Source organism: Onychostoma macrolepis, chromosome 07, assembly GCF_012432095.1.
Source record: "Onychostoma macrolepis isolate SWU-2019 chromosome 07, ASM1243209v1, whole genome shotgun sequence".
Classification (NCBI taxonomy): domain Eukaryota; kingdom Metazoa; phylum Chordata; class Actinopteri; order Cypriniformes; family Cyprinidae; genus Onychostoma; species Onychostoma macrolepis.
In genome coordinates this window covers 33727176-33749330 of record NC_081161.1, presented here as the reverse complement: position 1 = coordinate 33749330, position 22155 = coordinate 33727176, and the positions used below count along the sequence as shown (strand labels likewise).

The 22155-nt window shown below is 40.4% G+C and overlaps 2 protein-coding genes across 3 annotated transcripts; both read left to right on the top strand.

The window, feature by feature from the left end:
• Window positions 1–3288, top strand: LOC131544459 (E3 ubiquitin-protein ligase TRIM39-like). Of its 2 annotated transcripts, none has more exons than XM_058782666.1 (6): window positions 1–582; window positions 1037–1132; window positions 1258–1491; window positions 1574–1724; window positions 2082–2432; window positions 2514–3288. In XM_058782666.1, the coding sequence occupies exons 1-6, from the start codon at window positions 4–6 to the stop codon at window positions 3047–3049; spliced, it is 1947 nt and encodes a 648-aa protein (XP_058638649.1). In that variant the 5' UTR covers window positions 1–3; the 3' UTR covers window positions 3050–3288. The 2 variants fall into 2 exon arrangements, with proteins under 2 accessions (XP_058638649.1, XP_058638647.1); XM_058782664.1 differs by having other exon boundaries at window positions 4–582; window positions 1333–1491.
• Window positions 3289–10306: 7018 nt separating this feature from the next.
• Window positions 10307–12958, top strand: LOC131543856 (E3 ubiquitin-protein ligase TRIM39-like). Its single transcript, XM_058781671.1, has 4 exons — window positions 10307–10648; window positions 10729–10827; window positions 10924–11121; window positions 12368–12958. Exons 1-4 carry the CDS (start codon window positions 10307–10309, stop codon window positions 12956–12958), a joined length of 1230 nt encoding a protein of 409 aa, XP_058637654.1.
• Window positions 12959–22155: the final 9197 nt, after the last annotated feature.

Sequence of the window (22155 nt, the reverse complement as noted above, 5' to 3'; positions counted from 1 at the left end):
GTCATGACTTCCTTCAGTTCATCACTCTCTGATGAGCTGTTCCATTGCCATATATGTCTGGAGGTGCTCAGTGACCCAGTCACCACTCCATGTGGACACAACTTCTGTAATGTTTGTGTTGAGGCATGCTGGGAGAGTGGACAGCTCTATCTATGCCCTCTCTGTATGGAAGGATTTGAAAGTAAGCCAGAATTGAAAATAAATGTAGCATTTCAAAAGGTTGTTGGCCGTTACAAGGTGCATCAACAGCCGAAGAAACTTCAACACCAAACAAAAACTTTTCATCAAATTGTATGTGATGTCTGCTCTGAAAACAAGCTAAGGGCAGTAAAGTCTTGTTTGCAGTGTGTAACATCTTTCTGTGAGACTCACCTGACCAATCACAAAACTGCACCAAGGCTCGTAAGGCACAAACTGATCGACCCTGTGGACAACCTGGAAGATTATATCTGCGAGAAACATGAAAAACCACTGGAGATGTTCTGCAGAGATGATCAGACCTGTCTGTGTCTGTTTTGCACTGACACAGAACATAAGACTCATAACACTGTCCCTATTGAAGAAGAAAGTGGACACAAGAGGGTAAGACAAGAGATATGAGAGATTAGAAGATATTTCAGTATGTTTGCTCAGTTCTACTTAACAAACTGTTCACACAAAACGAATTTACTTATCTCCACGTCAAACTAAGAGCAGCTATTTTTCGTTCCACAAAAGTCAATATGTCCACATCACTCACATTTTACAATTCTTTCTAAAGCAGATCAATAGCCTGTGAGACAAACACATCACAATTTAAGTTACTGGCCAATCATTTTCAGACACAAAACACTCAAATAAACTAGAAAAATATCAGTTAATAAATCACATTCTGGCTTATTCTTTACAAAATGATACACACACAATTTGAGTGTAGGTGTATTGGTGAAATCAATAACAACAAGCTCACTGCAAACACTATTTTTAATATTGTAAGAGAACAGTTCTATGCATGTTGATGCATGTGCTTTAATAAAATATTGTTTACTGTCCTCAGATTCACCTGGAAAAAACTCGGGCAGAAATAAAGGTTATGATCCAGGACAGAAGTAATAAGATTACGGAGATAAAAAACTTAGCAAAGTCCAACAAGGTGTGTTGTTAGTGAAAAATCAACAGATTTTTTTAACACAACTGTCTACTGTATAGAGGTGGTGGAAAGAATGGTTTGTAATCTGATTTGAATTCAGTGTCTATTATTCTTCTCAATATAACTAGAGCACCAATGAGAGAAATAAAGCAAATCAAGTTGAGCTGTTCACTGATCTGATCCGCTCTATTGAGATACGTCAGTCTGAGCTGCTGGAGGTGATGGAACAGAAGCAGAAAGCAGCAGAAACACAGGCAGAAGAGCTGATTAGAGAGCTGGAGCAGGAAATGGCTGAACTCGAGAGAAGAGACACTGAGCTGGAGCAGCTCTCACACACTGAGGATCACCTGCACCTCCTACAGGTCAGTGTTTCTCTTACTGCTCACATCACAGGACAACACTCCTCATTCTGAAGCATTTCTCTGCTCTTCTGCATTGCACCAGGTCTACTCATCTGTGTGCAGCCCCCCAGAAGTCAAGAGCTGGACGAACATCAACATTAACTCTGATCTACGCAATACAGACATTCTGGATAAAGCTCTTACTTGCCTCAAGGAAAAAGTCAACAAGCAACTAAAAATAATCCATGATATCAGTAAGCAGTATAGATGTGAATTTATATATGAAATATACAGTTCTAGGCAAAAAGGGGCAAGTTTATTTAGAACACTGTATCCACAAAAGTAATTTAAAGGGACAGTTCACTCAAAATAAAATTTCTGTCATCATATACTCACACTCACGTTGCTCCAAACCTCCAAACAAACGAAGGTATTTTAAAGAAAATTGGTAACCAAACAGTTGCTGGTAGCCATTGATATTTATAGTACTATTGTTAACGCTTGTTACTATTTTCCATAATACAGAAGTCAGTGGCTACCAGCAACTTAAATAAGGCTTGCATCAGTCTTGTTTTTTTATTGTATATTTAAACATTTTCTTTCACATGCAGCTCAACCTTCTGTTGTTCACGGAATCAACTTCAGTCCCCCAAAATCACAACCTTCAGCCAATAGGACATTTGACAACACTAACACAGATTCTGCTCCCTCCCAACATTCACTGGTACTTAAAAGTTCATCAGCTATGGAGAAAATAGATGCTTTGAGAGCACAGCAGGGCATCCTGACAGAGATTTCAAATATTAAAACAAGCAATGTTCAGACAGAGGGCAAAATCTACTTTACTCTGGGTAAAACAGACTGCGGAACTCGCTCATCGAAGAAAGCAGAAAAGATTAAAAAGCAAGTGAAGGTCTCATGGTTTGGTCTGGGTCTGGGTACAATACAGCAACTTTACGCAGGTAAGAGAAATATGACTAATATTAACATGAGCTTAAGGGCTGCTTCTAATGCATTCATCACTTTACGTGTTTTTCTTGCAGTGGATGTGATTTTGGATCCTAACACAGCTCATCCTAAACTCATCCTGTCTAAAGATGGGAAACAAGTGAGTCATGGTGGATCATGGAGAGATGTTCCCAATAACCCTGAGAGATTTGACTCGTCTGCTTGTGTCCTGGCAAAGGATGGATTTTCCTGTGGGCGGTTTTACTTTGTGATCCAAGTCGGTGAAAAAACTGAATGGGATTTAGGTATGGCTCGAGAGTCCATTAAGAGAAAGGGTAAAATAACAGTGTGCCCAGAGAAAGGATTTTGGTGTATTTGGCTAAGAAATGGAGGTGAATATGTGGCTAATGAATCTCATCCTATTCCTCTTTCTCTGAAAGACAAGCCCCAGAAGGTGGGGGTGTTTGTAGATTATGAGGAGGGTCTGGTCTCCTTCTACAACGTGGAGACCAAGACTCTTATCTACTCCTTCACTGGTCAGTCTTTCACTGAGAAAATCTATCCATTTCTCAGCCCTTGCAACAAAAGAGGAGATATTAACTTGAAGCCTCTGATTATCCATACTGCCTAATTACAATGCAGTCTATCGTCCTTTAAAGAAATAGTTAATACATCAACATATGTGGTCGCAGTAGCTGGTTAAGTGTTTTGTTGTCATGTGTGTGAAATATTAATTTCATGCCTGGCTATAGGTAAATGTTAAGTTCAGTTAAGAACTTCTTCACTCTTGTTTCTTGCTCCAACTTTTTCTTTGCCCTATAATCTGTAGTTTCAAGAAATAGAAAGAATGAGTTGCTGCATTTCAGAGTAATGGACGCTTGTTATATCATAATGTAATTGCTTAGACATCAAATAATAATTATCTTGCTGATTGTACATTAAATTGATTTTCCTTTAATTTTTCTTTCTTCATTTTTCTTTATTTATTTATTCATTTGGAAAGTGAATAAAATGTTTTATTGAACAAATTTGTGTGTTTGTTTGATTGCTTAATGCCAATTTCAAAGTAGATTGATGTGATTGTAGTATTTTTCCAACTTTTTCTTCTTCTCAGACAAAATATTGACTTTTTTAGTTTACATGCACTTGCAGTGAAATTACGGGAAAAAATACAATTGTAAATCACACAAGGAAAACAGCAGAAAGAGTAAAGTTTGTGAACAAACTTTGGTGTTGGTTTGAGAGAGCCTGAATAGAAAGTTAGTAGTTTTAAAACCTTAAAGTATTAAGGTTTTAAGGCAAGACAATATTAGACAGACAGATAATCAGATAGATAGATGTTTTAAAGTGTTGCTATGTGGTTGTGAGGCAGTTGCTAGAGTGTTGCTATTCAGTTGGTAGGGTATTTTGGTTGGTTGCTAGGGTGTTGCTAGGGTACTCTAGGTGGTTACTAGGGTGTTGCCATTGCCGGTCATTGTGTTGTCACTCACGATAAAAATCAATGAGTTGCAAGTTGCCACAACATTGCGCAGGCTCTGGTTGTTAAAACCGCCGCAATTTGAATTCCTGAAGAAATTGGATAAACTTTCACAGGTAAGAATGCATTGGGTTGTGTTTTGAATATGTATTAACTCAATATTACAGGTTTTTAATCTATAGTAAATTCCATGTTTTGGGTAACAGTGTCAGACTTTGTCCCTGTGTCTTGTGTTTCCCCTCCTCTCGTGCCCTTATTTGGTCTTCCTGTTCCTGTCCTTGTTTGGTGTCCTCATTAGTTGATTAGTCCCTATCCACCTTTTTCTTCAACGCGGAAGTAAGCCTATGGGTGAGACTTCCGGTTCATTAGCCGCTATAGGTAAATAATGAGGAGAATAACAACGTGCAGTAAACGGTAAAATGTTTTGCACTACAAACCAGTGTGTTCATGATTAAGATAATACATTAAAATAATATGATAAGACACACTAATTTTCAATATCAAGCAGCAAAACGAACGTCTCAGGTTACATATGTAACCATGGTTCCCTGAGTAGGGAACGAGACACTGCGTCCTCTAGGGGTCGCTATGGGGAACGCCGTCAGCGTGACCCGTGTCTGGCATATATACAAAACACCACATGTTGGCGGCGACAGCCTATGGCGTCACTACCGGCACGACCACAGTATAAAGGCGCCGGAAAATACGTCATTCACTTCTTCGTCTGAAGCTTGCGTCCGAAGCATGGCACCGAGCCTAGAGGACGCAGTGTCTCGTTCCCTACTCAGGGAACCATGGTTACATATGTAACCTGAGACGTTCCCTTTCGAGGGAACTTCGAACTGCGTCCTCTAGGGGTCGCTATGGGGAACGGAATACCCACGCCACCATGCTGAGGGGAGTGCAAGCCAGCACAAAAAGGCGAGCACAAAGTATCAACTCTACCTGGCTAAGGGAGTTGCCCCTGGGACGGTTCAACGGCTGTCAGTGACATTATCCCCTTCGGCCAAAAACCTGAGCTGCATACCCAAGAACTTACCTGTTAGGGGCCGGGCCTCCTGGACCCAGGGTAGAGCTCAAAGGCTTGGAATCAGATATAATAGAGATTCCTTTAAGGGGATACGACCAAGCACCTAGGCTAGTAACTAGGCCTTGGCCTGTCACCCAGGGGCTACTGCTTGCTCTGCATGAGCTCGCTGAAGGAATTGTCTCAACAGATCCTTGGTAGCAACACCCTGTTCAAGTCAGTATCACTGGGGATACATAGGTAGAGTGGGGCCCAAGGTGAAAACCAGGACCTGACCGACTCAAAGAAAGGGCACGAAGCCGCAGCGCGTAACCCATACCATACAGGATTTTAGAAAGATCGCAAAACACTTGGTGTGCGATCTTACCACAACGTGGCTTTCAGAAAGTGCACAGAGACTAGCGTGCGCACTTACCATAACATGGATTTGAAACACCGTTCTGGAGAGCTAGCTCGACCAACAACATAGCTCTGGAGAGTGGAGAACCCAACTCTCAGCATGAGAGGGAACTCAGACGCTCAGAAGGGAGCGGCATGCTCATAGGTGACCCTCTAAGGTGAGGGGAGCAATGCTAGCTCGACGAACAACATAGCTCTGGAGAGCGGAGAACCCAACTCTCAGCATGAGAGGGAACTCAGACGCTCAGAAGGGAGCGGCATGCTCATAGGTGACCCTCTATGGTGAGGGGAGCAATGCTAGCTCGACCCACAAGGAGAGCATATGGGACACAGAGCTCTAGGGGAGCGGAGAACCCAACTCTCATCATGAGAGGGAACTCAGACGCTCAGAAGGGAGCGGCATGCTCATAGGTGACCCTCTAAGGTGAGGGGAGCAATGCTAGCTCGACCAACAACATAGCTCTGGAGAGCGGAGAACCCAACTCTCAGCATGAGAGGGAACTCAGGCAGCTCAGAAGGGAGGCGGCATGCTCATAGGTGACCCTCTAAGGTGAGGGGAGCAATGCTAGCTCGACCAACAACATAGCTCTGGAGAGCGGAGAACCCAACTCTCAGCATGCTCATAGGTGACACTCTATGATGAGGGGAGCAATGCTAACTCTACCAACAAGGAGAGCAACCCAACAGGGAGGCATAGAGAGACCTAACAACCTGAGGCTGCTGATGACAGAGCTCTGGAGAGCGGAGAACTCAACTCTCAGCATGAGAGGAATCTCAGACGCTCAGATGGGAGCAGCATGCTCATAGGTGACCCTCAATAGTGAGGGGAGCAATGCCAGCTCGTACTTAAACCCTAGCAGGGGAGACACACACTCTAGGCAAGGGCTCAGGGAGATTGCTACTTAAAAACCCTCGGAAGGGGAGCAGTCCCTAAGCTAGTACATAGATATCCTCAGATAGCCATGCACCTTCTCAAACCAAAGAAACTGAAGTAAAAAGACCCGCAGGTCCTGGAACTGCAGTGTTGCCAGTGTGGAACACATAAATACCAGTAAACAGTAGAACTGGATCGTACTTACCCATCCATGGTTCCATAATTCCTTGCAGGGGAATTAGAGAGGGGAAGATAAGGGCAGATGACAGGCCCCCCGAGGAAAGGGAGTAGATGTTTCAATTCTTACTCTGGTCCGGACGAGAGCGTTGAGAACGCTTGGTCTGGATCACCTCCCTCAGGTCTTGCCTACCTCTCTTTGACCCGCGCCTCCCTCTAGCCCTACCCGCAGGCGGGGGAGGGGCACGAGTCGCGACACTAGCCTTCTGTGCCCATCTCTGATCCCCAGATGGAGATGGGCCAGGACCCCTGCGTTGTTCGGGCTCAGACCTGGACCTTCTTGGAATGAAGGTTTTGAAGGCCGCTGAGCGCGCCTTCGCCTCCCTAAACTTCTCGACCACCGTCTCGACGGAGGTACCGAAAAGCTCAGAAGGCGAGACTGGAGCATCGAGAAGAAAGCCCTTCTCTTTCTTCCCAACATCTGCCAGATTCACCCACAGATGTCTCTCCGTTACCACCATGGCCGCCATAGACCTGCCCATAGCAGTGGCGGCCTGCTTAGTGGCACGGAGAGCCAAATCCGTGGTGCAGCGCAGCTCAGCTACTTCATCAGGTGACAAGCCCTGACCCTTATCCAGGTCCTTCAGCAGATCAGCCTGGTAAGCCTGAAGCACCGCCATCGTGTGCAACGAAGCGACAGCCTGACCTGCTGCTGCGTATGCCCTGCCATTTAAGCGAGATGTTTCCTGAAGGGGCTTAGATGGCAAGGAGGGAGTCTTGAGAGAGGATGTCTCGCCCACAGAGAGATAGCTGGCCAGCGTCTCTTCCACAGGGGGCATCACCTCATAGCTGTTTTCACGCATCCCCTCAATGTTAGCATAACTGGTATGCTGAAACCTATGAATGCGAGAGGAAAACGGCTTTTTCCATTCCCTCTCAACCTCCGCATGGAGATCAGGAAGAAATGGAAGGCTCACTCGAGCTGGGGGGCTATTGCCAGAAAGATAACGCTCATCGAGACGACCCCGCGGCGCCACCATCTTGGCGCGTTCCATAACCTCCAACAGTTCGTCATACGCAGGGCAGGAGGATTGAGAGGGCTCAGTCTCAACTTCTTCGCCCTCAGACATCTCCTGCTCTTCCTGGGCATAACCCAGCAGAGCACTAGCCGCTGGATCAGATGATGTCAGAGAGATCGCATCATCGTCATCCAGCGACTCACTCTCGTTCGCGGCCGACGAGCGCGAGAAGGAAAGCCCCCTGTCTAACTCATGAGCCAGCTCCGCCTGCGAGCCCCACGAGCCCATCCTCCTCCGTGCCTCAGCAGCAGTGGGTCTTGAGCCGCGGGAAGCAGACGGCTGTCCCTCCTTCCTCGAAAAGAGAGACAGACGAGAGCGGAGCTTTCTCATAGAAAAAAGCTCACAGTGCACGCAGATTGCCCCCTCGAGAACATCGCGTGCGTGCTCCTCGCCCAAACAAAAGACGCAAAGATCGTGTGTGTCATCAGGTGTCAAATAACGAGGACACGGATGCACACATCTCTTAAACGCCTTGCTAGTGCTCGCCATAGTAGAAAATCGTTTCTTACCTGTAGAATACACGCTTCAAACAAAACAGTCACTGAAGACGAAGAAGAGAATGACGTATTTTCCCGGCGCCCCTTTATACTGTGGTCGTGCCGGTAGTGACGTCATAGGCTGTCGCCGGCCAACATGTGGTGTTTTTGTATATATGCTTCAGACACGGGTCACGCTGACGGCGTTCCCCATAGCGACCCCTAGAGGACGCAGTTCGAAGTTCCCTCGAAAGGGAACTGTCTTGTACAGCTAAAAATAGCTGGACACAGATAAGACCGGAAGCTAGACCCATAGAATTTACAAATGGCCGCGCCCATTTTTACATCAAGAAAAAGGTGGATAGCCGTTTGTCATTAATTATCTAGTTTCACCCTGTGTTTCCTTGCCTCAGTGTCCGGTCTTATCGTCTGTTTGATGTCTCCAGCGAGCCCTGTTTGTCTAAATAAAGTTAATGATACTTCACAAACATACTGGCTATGTTATGAAATACCTGATATTCCGATTCTGAAATATGTGCAAGTAAATGTATAGGTTGTTTAAACACTTTTATAATGACCGTGTTAGTTGATCTATACCGGGTGATGGGTGCCGCCATGTTTGTTCGCGCTGAATCCGAGCTGTGGGATTTACAACACCTAAATTCATCCTCTCCTCCCGAAACACGTTAAAGTCTCCAGTAAACTTTATTGTTACCTACACTATGTGTATGATATCAATAAAACATGTCGTCAGATTATATTTGTAAGGATCATTATTGCTGCTTCCATAGACATCAGCGCATATTTTACAAACTATAAATGTGTGGTTTTGCTAGTACTTATGTGTATTTAAATGTATGAAATCTAAAATAAGCATTATATGGTTGAAAACACTGCATAAGTGATAATATGACAAGCGCTTGTGCGTCTGATCTGGCTCCGCGCCAGAAAGCAGATTTGAATTGAGCAGTTGATGACGTGACGCACTGAACGTTCTAATCACACAGGTGTGATCGTAAACTTCAGGGACCAGCCAAGACTGATCACACCGGTGTGATCGTACGCGTTAAAGGGTTAAGGGGGGGCCTTTAATAGCTTGAAAGGTCTAGGATAAATTGGAGTCAGAAAGTTTAGTCTCTGAAGAAGTTAGCAGAGGTGAAATTAGGGGTGATGACTACAAGGTACACACCTCTTGTTTATGTTGGATTTGTCACCTGTAAACCAATAGCACATACGCTTTTATGTAGAACAGGAAGCTTTCGTGACCAATTGTAAAGAACTTTTTTCCGACCTGCAGCTATTACAGACTCCAAAAAAAAAAAAAAAAATCAAAATAATTTCCCCTGATAATATGTCAGCAATAATATCACATCATTTATGATTAGCTTTTAAGTAAAGACATAGGCGATTTTATCACCAACATTCTGTGACAGTTCGTGGTAGATTTAAAATAGCCTAGCAAACATTTCCAATTGTAGATCAGGGGTCAGTTGACTAATGCCACCTTCAGCGAGTTTAGAAAGACACCACAAAAGAGTAGTTCATTTGACCATTATTTTTTTTGACATTATAGGGGAAGCCGAGCTTCCCTTGCGGTCTTAAAGAAATCCCCACTGAGTTCAAGGTATACTGACATTTGGGCTAGTAGCCTATGACGTAATGTTTACAGAGGACTTAGCCCACACCTTTACAATAAAGTGAAACCGAAACTATACATAACCTGAAATCCTTACCTTTACTGAACATGTTCTTCCCTTTTTTTGTTTTGAATAAAACACAATTAGTTCTGCTGTGTATTTTCTCCTGAAAGTCAAAGGCAATAATAACAGACAGGTGAGAGGAATGATTTTTCATTTGAGAAAGTGAGTGCCACTGCAGAGCACTGCTGTGTTTATAATTCTGTTTATGTAATCTGTTGGCAGATACACAAATTTTACTAAAACATTATTTAAATGTAATTCTAGGATAATGCACAGACAGCAGTATGCTGCCTGCGTTATTAGATTAAGATCAATGAAATGTATTTCTACGTACATAACTGAAGAAGAGTGAAACTGAAATTACTTGCTGTCTTCTTTTCAAAAGTATTTTGAATGGAACTAATAGGACAAAGTATTTTAACAAAAAAGATACACCTTTAGTAATATAGATCATGTGACTTGCATTACATTGAACAACCTCATGTTGTCACTGTTTCTTCACTAACAGCCTTGACTCCCTTAGATGTTGACAAGCCACTTCAGTGCCATATCAGGTGTGCACTGACCCAGTCATCACTTCATGTAGAAACAGCTTCTTTAGTGTCTGTACTGAAACATTCTCTTTTTGTTAAGGATTAACTTAAATCCACAACTGAAAATAAACAGAGATTCATTAGAGATGGCTGATCACACAAAGATGGAAGAAAGCCAAAACAAATCTATTGTTCTGTGTGATGCCTGCCATGGAAATCAAAAACTCAGCGCAGTAAAATCATGCTTGCAATGTGTAACATCCTTCTGTGAGACTCACTTGGAAAATCACAAAACCGCAGCAAGGCTCATAAAGCACAAACTGATCGACCCTGTGGAAAACCTGGAAGATTATATCTGTGTAAAACATGAAAAACCGCTGGAGCTATTCTGCCGAGATGACCGGACATTTCTCTGTCCCATCTGCATTGAAATAGGACACAATGCTCACAACATTGTTCCTATAGAACAAGAGAGTGGAGATCAGAGGGTGAGAAATACAACACAAATATCTGAAGATATTTAAGCAAATAAAATTTGTGTAAGTCAAACCAAACTGTCATACCTCAGGCTCAGCTGAAAAAGACACAAGCAGAAGTCAAGGTGATGATCCAGGATAGAATAAAGAAGACAGAGGAGATAAAAAGCTCTGAAAAGGTCTATCAAACTGTTATTTTTAATGGTTACTCCCTTGTGGAGCTGGTGGAGATAATGCTATAGAATACTTCATATAACTCTCTACTCTGTTTTTCCTAACCTCACCAGAACAATGTCAAAATTCTCACTGCTCTGATTGAGAGATGTCAGTCTGAGCTGCTGGAGGTGATCGAGCAGAAGCAGAAAGCAGAGAATCAGGCTGAAGAGCTGATTAAAGAGCTGGAGCAGGAAATTACTGAGCTCAAGAGAAGAGACACTGAGCTGGAGCAGCTCTCGCACACTGAGGATCACCTGCACCTCCTACAGGTCAGTGTTCTTTACTCAGCAATATCTCTTAGAAGTCTGTAATTAGATCAAACTGCACATTTAGGGATCTCCTCTCTCTTGCAATACTGCAGACTTGCTCATCTGTATGCAGCCTTCCACAAGTCAAGTCCTGGACCAGCAACATTAATGATATGAACATAGATCTGAACAAAGAAAGCTCTCCAGGGCCTTCAGTAAAACATCAAAATGGAACTGAAGAAATTCTTTGAAATCAGTCAGTATTAGGGAACATACTCTGTTCTTTCACTTGTCTATGTTTTTGTTTAACAGTGAATCGCTTTTTTTTCATAGTCCACTGTCCACACAGACCTTCAGTTGTTCAAGAGTCTTCTGCCTCAGATTCTGGGAGTACAGATTCTGTTCCCTCTCATCCTTTACTGGTGTCTGAAAGTTGCTCAGTGATGGAGAAAAAAGATGTTTCTGCTACCCTGAGCACAAAGCAGGGCACTCTGACAGAAGTTTCAAATACCACAACAAGCAATGTTCAGACAGAAGACAAAATCTACTTCAGTAAAAGCAGCACTCCCTCACCAAAAAGAGTGGAAAAGATTAATAAAAAAGGTGCTGGCACTGATAAGACAGACACAGACAGAACAGAACACTTTTTGCTTTAAAGTCTTTAACTAAGTGTTTTTTTGTGCTATTTATCCAAACTTGACATAAAACTTTGTCTTCTACTAATTGAAGTTTTGAAATCTATAACTTTTCTGAATTGTTTAAATTGATTAATTTGTCACAATATTCCCAATCTCCCCTACTCCATGTACATTTGTGGCTTAAGGCTGGAATACACTACAAAACTTTTGCCCCTATTTACAGTCTGGAGGAGTTGACTCTAGTTTCTGAATGTCAGAGCCAGTCTGCAGATTTAGGTTGACAGATTCCATAGAAAATTGCATAGTGAATGATGGTCACAGACTCAGATTTTTTAGCTTCAGACTATGAATCCATCCAGTCTGAGAATATCAAACATGTTTGATTACATGTCCGATTTTAGAACACATGTTGTTTTTCCTCTATGACTGTATACAAAGTCGCTAAGTGTATGATGTTAAGATTTTAAAAGCTGTGTAGTGTATTCTAGCCTTTAGTTGTTGATTAAGGTTAATAGAAGTGTATACTAACATTAAATATTTCTCCATCAGCAGATCTGTGTACAATAAGAAAACTTTATGCAGGTAACGTCCACATGGTCATGATTAACATAAGCATAGATTTATGTCAGATGGAGCCTTTAAATTGCCGCTTGTATTATATTTGTCACTGTACATGTGTTTCTTTTGCAGTGAATGTGATTTTGGATCCTAAAACAGCTTACCCTAAACTCATCCTGTCTAAGGACGGAAAACTAGTGAAGCATAGTGGATCCTGGAGAGACGTTCCTAATAACCCTGAGAGATTTGACTCCTCTGCCTGTGTCCTAGGAAAGGATGGGTTTTCCTGTGGGAAAATTTATTATGAGGCTGAAGTCGGTGAAAAAACTGAATGGGACTTAGGTGTGGCTAGAGAGTCCATTCAGAGAAAGGGGAAAGTAACAGTGTGCCCAGAGAATGGCTTTTGGTGTATTTGGCTAAGAAATGGAGGTGAATATGTGGCTAATGAATCTTGCCCTGTTCCTCTTTCTCTGAAAGACAAGCCCCAGAAGGTGGGGGTGTTTGTAGATTATGAGGAGGGTCTGGTCTCCTTCTACAATGTAGGGAGCAAGACTCTTATCTACTCCTTCACTGGTCAGTCTTTCACTGAGAAAATCTATCCATTTTTCAGCCCTTGCAACAAACGAGGAGATGTGAACACAAAGCCTCTGATTATCTACTAGGTAGTTAGTCTACTACTAGTTAGTGTATTTATTAAACTATTATATATGTTTCTTTGAAAGAAATAAAGTTAACGAAACAAATAAATGACAGGGGTTACACATTGCCCTAAGACTGAATCGCTAACCTTCCTCAGAGAGTGTGGATTGATTAGCTGCATCCATTTATCTGAATGTCTGATGAATTAGACTTACTATACTTTATTATTATTTTTTAAATGTTTTACATAACAGATGTTTTATGAAATATCGCACTATTCTAATAAGGGAATTTGGTGTGGTAGCATGGCTAGTATTGTGTTCACCCATAGATTAATTACTTCCACTTGTATGATTTTCATCTTTGGATAAAACTGCCTTCTAAATGAATAAACATAAATGTGGTTGATGATTTTATTCTGTCACTTACTGTATGCCAACACCCTGACCATTCAACTAATCTGACACACAAAATTGAAATACAAATCGAAAGAGTAGTTTCTTGTCATTCAGGAGAGCTAAGTACACAGTAATACTTTGCTTACATGAACAGTGTCACTGCTCAAACATACAGTATCTCACAGAAGTGAGTACACCCCTCACATTTTTGTAAATATTTTATTATATCTTTTCATGTGACAACACTGAAGAAATGACACTTTGCTACAATGTAAAGTAGTGAGTGTACAGCTTGTATAACAGTGTAAATTTGCTGTCCCCTCAAAATAACTCAACACACAGCCATTAATGTCTAAACCGCTGGCCACAAAAGTAAGCTGTCAACTAAACTTCAAAATGCAGGATATTTTTAAATCAATGTGAGTAGTACATTTCATCAATTTTTGCTGCTTCATAGCCTAGGTAAGTTTAAAGGGAGTTATCTATCTATCTTTGAGACGCAGTCAGTGTAGAAGCTGGCATTTAGTGAACCATTGAACACGAAATATTCATATTTGGTTAGGCAAATATTATCTTACCTCGGCTGGGCAGTCTTCTTTGGGTGAGCTGATTTTTCTGTGCACTTCCGTCTTAGAATAGTGCAACGAATTAGTAAATAAACGTAAGCGTCTTGCATGTAGCCCCGTACATAAAAATGTGTAAGAAAATTAGATATGGCCACGACTTACTAATTCGTTTTATATGAACATAGCTACTACTGCTTAGGTTTATACAGAGAAAACACAACCAAGTTGCCTTGAAAAGTAATCACGAGAAAAAGTTTTAGACCAGTGGTTTTATGTCCTGGTCTTGGGGACGTACAGTGCACATTTTGTTGGTCTCTTATATCTGATAAGTTAAGTTCATGGAGGGCTCTTTTAACGAGTTGATTAGATGAATCATGTGTTAATAAAGAAGACATAGCCTACAGAACATAAAATTTGATTAAAAAAAACTGATATAGACAACTTTGCAGTTGATATTTATTGAGTAGTTCACGTAAATGCTTTAATTGAATTAAAAGTTTTAAAGTAACATATAAATTGTATTTATTTCGGAATATTCATCTTGCATCAATTTAAGAAATTTTAAGAAAAAGGATTAAAATCGTATTTCATAAAGAGGCCGCTAGATGGTGCACTATTACTGTGTAAACTCTGATCAGCGGAATTGTAAATCCTGTGCTATGATTACATAAAAAAAATAATAATAATTATAATAAAATCAATGTACATGGACCTTTCTTACAATTCGGACTTAAAAACAACCGCTTAGGCTCATTAATAAAATATTCATTTAAAATAAATAGCCTATTTATGATTATGTATCTTTTACATTGTTATAAAACAGTAGTCATGATAAAGTGCAATACATAACAAGATTTCTGTCTTAAGTCAACTCTAACAGCAATTTATGTCATTATTGGAGTATATAAAAAGTAATTAATTGTAGATAACAGCAGTTCTTGAATTCCACAAATACAGTAACATTCCTCAGAAACAGCCCTATTTCATTCCTCTCAACACCTTGTACGACTACAGAATGTTAGAACATCCCATCACACCCAACCTCTTCTTTTTCTGCTCTTCCCTCCCTCCCTGTTCCCAGTTCTTTTCCTTCCCTTTTCCTGAGCTGAATGAATGGAAGGTCCCCCGCAGCACAATGGAAGCTGGTCTCGTAGGAATGCTAGAAATGTCTGGAGTCAGCAGGAGACTGGTGGCCATGGGCAACACGCCCCCCATGACATCACAGACGGTTCATTCCGCCCACCTCCTGTCTCCACTCCACTTCTCTCCCCCAGCCCTCCGTTTTTCCAAAGTAAAGCGGCACATTTGAGGACTGAAACAAAGGTGTTTCGTTACATTTGTTTATAATAGATTTTTTTCTTGGGGCAGTGCATGTGTTTAGGAAGGAAGAGTGCATGTGTGTAACATTCACATAATGTATACTTTACACTGTTTTGTTTTTAACATACAGCTCAATAAATCCAACAGTCTCCTCTCTAAACACTGAATATGGTTGTAGGTCAAATAAACAAAACACTGACCGTATTTCCACACGTTCTTTCTCTATGAGACACTAACCCGGGGCTGGAGTTCAATTCTATTCTCTTGACAGATCAGCATGCGTCAAGAAAAAGATCCCTGGTGTGGTCGTCATATGGAGGACTCTCCATAAATGGGAAAGCACAGCAACAATCTACACCGTTTGATTCATGTGATATTGGATTTCTCTCTTAGCTTTGTGCGGATTCTTCTTTCCCATTCTTTTTCTCTGTTTCCCCCACTCTGCCTCCCTCTTTCTGTCTCACTCTCTCTATTCCTTCTTCCCTCATTCTTTCTGGCAGGCATTCAATTTCACACTTGGGGGAACAGAATGAGGGGAAGGTCAGGGCTGTGTCAACAGAGGCCAGCATTTTTTTTTTTTTCATTTTCTTTTTTTCTGCTGATACAGGGAGAATGAAGGGAGAAAGAGAGACCTAAGTGTCCCTTTTCTTCTCTCCTTCGCACGTACACCTACCTCTCACTGCTCTCTTGCACACTAGAAGACACTGATTCCTTCCCTCGGGTTTTCTCACTGCAGTTGTCTTGTCTAGCCGAGCAACAAGAGTCACTAGTGAAAATGACCTTTCATTTATAACACTTCAACCTCTCAAGGATGAATACTGTGGAAAAATTGGCACGCAGGTTAACAGTTTTTCCATTTATTGACTTTTACACAAGACTTAGTACTATTAAAACCAAATTGAAATTGGCACTATACTTGCTTGTGTTTCAATGGATCCCCTAATGGGACATGGTGATAAAAAAAAAAATAATTTAAAAAAAATGAGACGCAAGAAAAAAATCAATGTTTAGGCGGGGGGTTCAAACATTTTCAGGGGAACACAAATTTTTGTGAAAGAATGCAAAAGCTTTTATCCCCCATTTTATTTTTTGGCTATGTCCCAACTCTTGTAACTAATGATTTATTGTTATTCCGAAATTAAAAAAAAAAATTATATACCGGTATATATATATATATATATATACAGTGGGGCAAAAAAGTATTTAGTCAGCCACCAATTGTGCAAGTTCTCCCACTTAAAAAGATGAGAGAGGCCTGTAATTTTCATCATAGGTATACCTCATCTATGAGAGACAAAATGAGAAAAAAAAAATCCAGAAAATCACACTGTAGGATTTTTAAAGAATTTATTTTCAAATTATGGTGGAAAATAAGTATTTGGTCAATAACAAAATTTCATCTCAATACTTTGTTATATACCCTTTGTTGGCAATGACAGAGGTCAAACGTTTTCAGTAAGTCTTCACAAGGTTTTCACACACTGTTGCTGGTATTTTGGCCCATTCCTCCATGCAGATCTCCTCTAGAGCAGTAATGTTTTGGGGCTGTCGCTGGGCAACACGGACTCCAAAGATTTTCAATGGGGTTGAGATCTGGAGACTGGCTAGGCCACTCCAGGACCTTGAAATGCTTCTTACGAAGCCACTCCTTCGTGGGGGTGTGTTTGGGATCATTGTCATGCTGAAAGACCCAGCCACGTTTCATCTTCAATGCCCTTGCTGATGGAAGGAGGTTTTCACTCAAAATCTCACGATACATGGCCCCATTCATTCTTTCATTTACACGGATCAGTCGTCCTGGTTCCTTTGCAGAAAAACAGCCCCAAAGCATGATGTTTCCACCCCCATGCTTCACAGTAGGTATGGTGTTTTTTGGATGCAACTCAGCATTCTTTCTCCTCCAAACACGACAAGTTGAGTTTTTACCAAAAAGTTCTATTTTGGTTTCATCTGACCATATGACATTCTCCCAATCCTCTTCTGGATCATCCAAAAGCTCTCTAGCAAACTTCAGACGGGCCCGGACATGTAGTGGCTTAAGCAGGGGGACACGTCTGGCACTGCAGGATTTGAGTCCCTGGCGGCGCAGTGTGTTACTGATGGTAGCCTTTGTTACTTTGGTCCCAGCTCTCTGCAGGTCATTCACTAGGTCCCCCCGTGTGGTTCTGGGATTTTTGCTCACAGTTCTTGTGATCATTTTGACCCCACGGGGTGAGACCTTGCGTGGAGCCCCAGATCGAGGGAGATTATCAGTGGTCTTGTATGTCTTCCATTTTCTAATAATTGCTCCCACAGTTGATTTCTTCACACCAAGCTGCTTACCTATTGCAGATTCAGTCTTCCCAGCCTGGTGCAGGTCTACAATTTTGTTTCTGGTGTCCTTTGACAGCTCTTTGGTCTTGGCCATGGTGGAGTTTGGAGTTGGACTGTTTGAGGTTGTGGACAGGTGTCTTTTATACTGATAACGAGTTCAAACAGATGCCATTAATACAGGTAACGAGTGGAGGACAGAGGAGCCTCTTAAAGAAGAAGTTACAGGTCTGTGAGAGCCAGAAATCTTGCTTGTTTGTAGGTGACCAAATACTTATTTTACAGAGGAATTTACCAATTAATTCTTTAAAAATCCTACAATGTGATTTTCTGGATTTTTTTTCTCATTTTGTCTCTCATAGATGAGGTATACCTATGATGAAAATTACAGGCCTCTCTCATCTTTTTAAGTGGGAGAACTTGCACAATTGATGGCAGACTAAATACTTTTTTGCCCCACTGTATATATATATCATATAACATAATTTATATAAGCAACATTTGATTGCATTAACAGTTTTGCACATTTATACTTTAGCAGTTTCCCGCACTACTTAAGGGCCATTCCAATGCACTGCTTTTCCATTGTTTTTCTATGTAAACATGCACTACATAGATGCCTTTGACCAATTTGTTCTCATCTCAGATCTTTTGCCGAGTCTTATGCATGACATGCCATTCTAAAGACATGGCCATCAGTTAAAAGAAGTTCAGCTTTTAAAAAACGCAACACCAGACCTTGCAGGGGTTTTTTCATCTCTAACATTTTTAAATGCAAAAAAAAAGCATTCTGTGTGAATGTTCTCTGGCCCTCGACAGCGCAACATGTGTCCTATTCATTGAAGTGTGTTTCCCAAACAAATGAATCTGATGAGTTGGTTCTTTTTAGCGAATCAAAAACATAAAGCACAGCCTGTGTAGTCCATTTCCCTAACAAATGACAGTTATGTTCTTTTTACTGAATCAAAAACAACCAGTTCAGTTACCACTTTTTTTTTCCATCTTATTTTATTTTATTTAGTGCTGTCAAACATACTATATGTGTGTACTGTGTATGTTATGTATATATAAATACACACACAGACATGTATAATATAATTTATATGAATATAAATATAGACATGTAACCACATGTAAATATTTTCAAAATATATACTGTATGTGTGTGTATTTATGTACACATAATAAATATACACAGAACACACACGCATATATTATGCGAACAAAAACTTTTATTTTGGATGTGATTAATTGCGATTAATCGTTTGACAGCACTAAATGTTATAATTAGTATACCATTACATTCTGGTATCCCTGATCCAATCAATTCCCAATAATACATTTTTTCCTTTGTTAAATAGCAGAAAGAAAGAAATATGTCACGTTACAGAATTACAATGGGTTGCGTAACCCCACATGTCAACTTAAAATAAGTTAATGCACAATTCAGACATATTAACTGATGTATGTGTGTGTTTGCGTGCACTAGTGCATGTACATGAGCAAAGTTCATGCTGTGATTTCTGACACACCCATACTGACTGACTCACATTGGCTAATGAGTGTAAAAGCAAACAAGGTGAGGCAGTTCAACAGATTTAGTTACATGTCTCATTCTACCATACAGCGTCTTTCCTCTCTTTCTCACTCTCCCTTTCTCTCTAATTACTCAGTTGTTGGCAGTGAGTTTTGTAGTGTGGCAGTGCCAGCTTTGCCAGCAGGGCACAAAGGATTTACTGACCTATTGCTAACACTGGGAGCTTCCTCTAGTAAGCTCATAAAACACTGCACACACTTACACTTCAAAATCACACCATGCAAAACAGTCCCAGCATATGCTGCATAATGCAGATGAAACTTTGTGCATAGAAACATTATTTATATGCATTACAGAACAATATATAAGTCCAGGGCTCAATTAAATTAGACATTGTAGCACTACATGTACTTCTAGTGTATTGCTGGCTGTGCTTGCTTTGTTCATATTGTTCTCTTTTGTAAGTGATTTTGGATAAAAGCATCTGCTATACAAATGTAAAAGTATATTTTTACTAATATAGCTCCAATTAATATAGCTCCAATTAAAGATATGACAGTAAACCTAAACGCACAAATTGATTTACATGCAAACAGTGTTTCTGATTAGCTGGGGGGAAAAGCATAGGCCTGGACTTTTTTTTTTTTTTTTTGCTGTTACAGAAGCAGGTGTTAATATTTTCTTATCAATAATGCTTTGTTGAATTTGACTCTTAAATGATATATACATAGAAAAAGAATGCTTAGAAAGCCTTTAAATCACTTCGAATCGCCACGTTAAATAAAGAGGAGCCAGATAAAGAGTTGAAAATCCATGTGTTGCAAGTCAACAGTCGTCTGTACCTCAGGAAAAGTCATTAGTCATTAAGTCAGTAAAAAAACTCCAGACTTCGCAAGCTGCCAAGAGATTAAGCAGGCTATATTACAGGTGACTTGTCAAATAGAACAAAGAACAGGTGCAAACAAAGAAAAGAAACCATGACAACACAAATAACATTATGCAGACAAGGACCTCTGGTGGTGAACCTGGAAGGTGTGCTAATGGATTTGATGCAATGCCCTCCCTCTACAAAAGGATTTTTTAAAGAAATAGGCTAAATACTTTTATTCAGAAATGATGCATTAAACTGATCAAAAGTGAAAGCAAATACTTTTACATTGTTGCTAAAGATTTATATTTCATGTAAATGATGTTCTGTTGAAATTTCTATTCATCAAAGAATCCTGGAGGAAAAAAAAAAAATCCTGGTTTCATAAAAAATATTAAGTAGCAGTGTTTTCAACAATAATAAGAAGAAATGTTTCCACCAAATCAGCAGAGCGCCAGATCATGTGACACTGAAGACTGAGTAATTGCTGTTTTGCCATTACAGGAATAAATTGCATTTTAAGACGGAAAAGTGATTTTAAATAGTAATAATATTTCACAATATAACTGTTTTTGCACTATATTTTGATTAAATAAATGTAGCATTTGTGAACATAAGGGACTTCTTTCAAAAACATTAAAAAAATACATAAATAAAATCTTATACCAACCCAATTTTTTTGAACAGCAGTGTAGTTCCTGCTGAGGATTTCTTCTCATATCCCTAAGAAGCACCAGCGACAAAACACATAACACATTGTAGCAACGCATTTTGAGTTTTATGAATTATTTTGTGACTGACATATTTGGCTCAACTGTGATGAGATTCAGAGAACAGAGAACATGAAACTACTATCAAACCAAAAAAAACGTTGAAGTTTCGTTGGTGTACTACCGAGCTCCAGGAGGGTGTTGATAACATAAACTGGGATTTATCTATTTGGTTTGGTCAGTGTACGACAGCTGCCTTTGTAGTCTTTTACATTTAGAGCTCTTGTGTTCTTGGTACCGTTTAATGTTTAAGCAGATAGGGAAATGGTGTATTGTTCAATATGGTGGAAAACATACTGAAATGCAAGGTGTATATTGCAATAAGGTTGTACATTAAAAAGAGAAACGAAGGAAAGAAAATATCTAAGGTGTACTTCTGCATACCACGGTACATTTATTTTAGTTCAAGAGCTGCCTCATAGCAGGGGGTGTTTATAATCGCTAATCTCTCTTTGGTTTTAGAGAAAAATTCTACGTTGTGTGTGTGTCTGAGTGTGTGTTTGGGGAAGATGGAAATTACATTTCAATAATGGGAGGCCTAAGAGCAGAGCTGAATGCAGTGGCAGACTGGTGGCTTGGAAAGTTCAGTTCTTGTTCTTTTGTCAGTTCTTTTGGTTTTGTGCTAATGATGGTTTTAGGGGGTGTTCTACCCTGCTGTTCAAAGAACAAAACCGAGAGAGGAGGAGAGAGAGAAAGAGAGAGAGAGCTGACCTTGGCGAGTGAGAGGAGAGGTGGGTAAATAGATTGTATTGAGGTTACCTTGACAACTGGCTATGCTGATTTTGGCCATCTCTGGGCCTATGGGAAAAGGAAAGAGGGGGAAGTAGGGAGAGAGAGAGAGAGAGAGATGGTGAGGAGTCAGTTATTTTATGTGTGAGTGTGTTTGTATGAGGGAGCGAGAGAGAGAGAGAGAGAGAGGCTGCCAAGCATGGACTTCATATTAATCATTAACACAATGTTCTCGAAAGTTCCTGCCAAACTAATACGGAAGATATTCATGATGCACTTTTTAAAAAATAAAAATTCTCTCTCTCTCTCTAACATGCTCTCCGACTCTCTTCCTTGTTTCTTTTTCTTGTTGCTAGACTATGATAATTCTAGTGGAATTTACTTGCTATTCTTTTCCTAATATAACAAGGGAAAATAGAAGCATTGACTTTGGCCAAGCAATAATGATTTATCCCATGGCACATATAAAGATAGACACATCAACGTGCTCACATTAGTTTTTCTATTATGGTGGGGTTTTCCACTGACTTCTGTTATTTTAATACTGAGCTAATGATATTTTATAGCACCTAACCCATAACTTGACCCACCCTCATACAGACCTTTCTGCATTTAAACAGTTTTATTATGACTTTTAAGACGTTTTGAAATTTAGTATGCGTATTAAGCTATATGCATTTGGCTGATCCCCATAATGTAGATGATTTCAGTTTAAACATCTA